We start from the raw sequence: 3,365 nt of genomic DNA, 5'->3' as shown, positions 1-3,365 counted from the left end.
TCCGAAGCATCTTTTAAAATAGAAAAAAAGAGAAAGAAGAAGGAAATAAAGAAAGAAAGAAGGAAAGAAAGAAAGAAAGTAAGAAAGTAAGAAAGAAAGTGACGAAAAAGTTTGTCAAGTTAAAAGTACTTGACCTATTTTATGTTCCCATACATAAGTACATTCATCTTTCCAAGAAAATTAAAATGAAATTTTATTTGAAATTTACATATGCGCTTGGTATTCGAATCTTGCTTGTAGATCCTCTTTTCTTTAGTTACTCGTCGTACAAGATTTATTAAAAATAATCGTGGTACTACGTATATGTCACGTTTATAATACAAATTATAGTCCACGTTTCACGTAGGCGTAATATTGCACCAGTTAACTATGTCGTTGTTGACATATTCTTACACGTAGTATATTTGGTAACTGCTATACGTAGTACAATTCTTCTAGAAGATTGTTCGTCGTAACCGCCTATACCGTTGTTGATGTTGTTGTCGTCGTTGTCGTCGTCGTCGTCGTCGTCGTCGTCGTCGGTCCTTTTGGTTTGATCATCATGGTGGCACGTTTCAAGGTGTAATCCCAACCTCTCCAGCGGAACCATACGATACCTTGTCGAGCTGTCAAATCTTGAGGATCGTTCAAGTAGAGACCGTTTAATCCCCGTCCGCACGACTTCCACCACCATCCTCCCTTCAGCATAGAAGCGCAATTCAACGAGGACCTGTCGTTGTCCCTTGAAATTTCAAGTTGTTTCGTAAATTGCACGGAAAGTTTTCGGAAGGAATTGTTACCTGTTGTACGTGGAGAATGGACTGTTGTTCGAACCGTACCAAGGATCGTTCAACGAATCTCCCGCATTTCCGTCGTAGCCGTCGATCTCCAATTTGTAATATTCTCCCTCCGAATAGATTTTGAAATGAGAATACTGAGCGAACCTGAGAGAAAAAGATTGCTCTCCGTACTTTCTATCGTACACTTGTTGTAAAAATCTTACCTTTTGTTACCTTCGAAATCTTCCAGTTCCACTCTGAGCGTGTAATCTTCGTTGTTCGTTAACATATATATGTTTTCGTTGCCGAGCCAAAATTCTCTAGCAGGGTCCCCGAAACCGTTCTTGTAATCCGCCCAATCTCGATTGAAATTCTCTCTTGGCTCGCCGAAGTCGTCTCTTCTTTGAATCACCTGAATTTGTTGAACGTTACTTTACTACCACGTACTTTACCGTAAAAATACAGTACTTTACCGTCCATCCTCCTTCCGCGATATCTTGTTCGCAATAAACCTTGAGGAACCAATAAGTTGTTCCACGAATTTGAAGATAATAAACACCGCTGTCTCTCATGCCTGCGTTTGATAAATCGACGCACGAGTATCCCTGTGAAAAATGTAACGGTTGACGAAATTTGTGTATAACGGCTGATAAACAACTACTTACCTTAACGTCCTTGTAACTGAGAAACGCGTCGGTGGTAAAGGTTGAATTTGCCGGACTTGGTTTATTTTTTACACTTGGAAATATAACGCCACGATTTTTAGACGAGGATCGTTGAGAGCTAGAGGGACTACTGGTAGTTGAACCGATCGAGTTATTGTTGGTACCGGCGATGTTGTTCAAATTGTTATTCACGGTATTCGACGAAGTCGAAGAAGACATGGACATTGAAACCGACGACGAAACAATCGTAGTTGGCGTAGCCGGTAGAATGGTAGTTTCGGTTGGTACATCTTCCGATAATCCCACGTATCTGGATAAAAACAAGTTTCTTTTTCATACGGGGCAAAGAGATGAGAATGGTTAGTACGTGTTTAAATTCGAATCGTACTCGACGAGTCGATCGATCGTGGGATCGAGAAGCAGTTCCGCGGGGATTGGACGTTGAGCGAGGCTGGCAACGTCGTCCTCTTGCTTGCGCAACCTATTTTCCACTCCTTCCAAATTTTCGATGATCTTGTTCGTTTTCGATCTTAGATCCGCGTGGATTTCGTTGATCGCCCTTTCTTGCCTTTGAGTTTGCGTAAGCAGTTCGTCGGATTTTGGCAGTAGGTCGTCCACGGTACTACTACTACTACTACTACTACTACTACTACTACTACTACTACTACTACTACTACTACTACTACTACTACTACTACTACTACTACTACTACTACTACTACTACTACTACTACTACTACTACTACTACTACTACTACTACTACTACTACTACTACTACTACTACTACTACTACTACTACTACTACTACTACTACTACTACTACTACTACTATTCTCACTTACCACCACGTTCCAAACTTGGTCCATTTTTTCCGAAACAGTCAGCATCGGATACTGCTTCGGTGGTGGTTCGGTGGTGGTTGTTGCTGTTGTTGTCGTCGTGAGATTGAACATTTGCGTCCCTCTTATCGCGTCGTGCACGTCCGTCATCATGTTGTAAATAGTTCCCAAACGATCGGAAACCAGATTCACGTGGAACTGTAATTTCCTATCCATGTTATTCGTCGCTTGCCTTAAATTTTCAATCTCGATCGTAATGTGATTTATTACTTCGTTGCTCATCGCTTTCGTGATTTCGATTACGCTCATACTGACTGGCTTTTTCTCACTCGCTTCGGCGTTTATGTCGTCGATTTGTAAAAGATTGTTATCCAGTTGATTTTTCAAGTCGATCAATTTATTATCGATATCCGATACCTTCTGATCGAGCGACAGTAATTGTTCACCGAGGGTCTCGGACGATGGATTTTCCCGTTTGTGATGAACCGTCGTTTGCGAGCCTGCTCGACGAATCGTACGTATGTATGGATGTACACGATCTACTAGAATTAACGTTGCATTTACACATACCGCTTTTCGTTTCGTCGGTAGACGCTGGATGGAAAAGCTTCAGGTCCAAAGTTCGTAGCTTCGTAATAACCGCGTCGGTTTTATCGATATTATCGTTCACGCGCGAATCCAAAGCTTCTACTCTTCTTGTCAAATGTTCCACCGCTTTGTCCAAATTTTCGATTCGCTGTAATTTCGATTCCAAAGTCGAAACTATCACCTCGAAAACGTTGAAAAGGTATTGTTCCCTGGAAAGAAATTTTCGAGCGAAACCTTAGAAACTCGTTCCCCTAACCACCCCACTTTTCTACAGTTTTCTACTTAAGATAGAGCTTTCAACCTAAAAACGGATGTATCCTTTCTCCTGCTACCGTGTAATTTTACGCAATTCGTTTGCAGGTAGGTCAATAGTCTGTGCTTACTACCGTCCTTTCGAATCTTACGATATACATAAAACGTGTTTGTAATATGGTATAATTTGAAAGTTCAACAGCATTTTGAAAATTTACTATTTCCTATGTACAATTTTACTTTTATCTAAGTAGGTATGTAA

At 40.9% G+C, this 3,365-nt stretch overlaps 1 protein-coding gene across 1 annotated transcript in view; it reads right to left on the bottom strand.

The window, feature by feature from the left end:
• Window positions 1–218: 218 nt before the first annotated feature.
• The window catches only part of LOC108577187 (angiopoietin-4), a 4,623-nt gene continuing 1,476 nt past the window's right edge, over window positions 219–3,365 (bottom strand). The window contains exons 2-9 of the mRNA XM_017940299.1: window positions 2,834–3,060; window positions 2,319–2,763; window positions 1,812–2,066; window positions 1,424–1,733; window positions 1,232–1,363; window positions 983–1,170; window positions 780–923; window positions 219–721 (exon numbers count right to left, since the gene is read on the bottom strand). Coding sequence (XP_017795788.1) covers window positions 460–721; window positions 780–923; window positions 983–1,170; window positions 1,232–1,363; window positions 1,424–1,733; window positions 1,812–2,066; window positions 2,319–2,763; window positions 2,834–3,060 — 1,963 coding nt within the window. The 3' untranslated portion in view covers window positions 219–459. The remainder of the gene's footprint in view (window positions 722–779; window positions 924–982; window positions 1,171–1,231; window positions 1,364–1,423; window positions 1,734–1,811; window positions 2,067–2,318; window positions 2,764–2,833; window positions 3,061–3,365) is intronic.

The sequence above is a fragment of the Habropoda laboriosa genome, unplaced genomic scaffold, assembly GCF_001263275.1.
Source record: "Habropoda laboriosa isolate 0110345459 unplaced genomic scaffold, ASM126327v1 scaffold597, whole genome shotgun sequence".
NCBI lineage: Eukaryota > Metazoa > Arthropoda > Insecta > Hymenoptera > Apidae > Habropoda > Habropoda laboriosa.
This window is presented reverse-complemented; position numbering and strand designations above follow the sequence as displayed.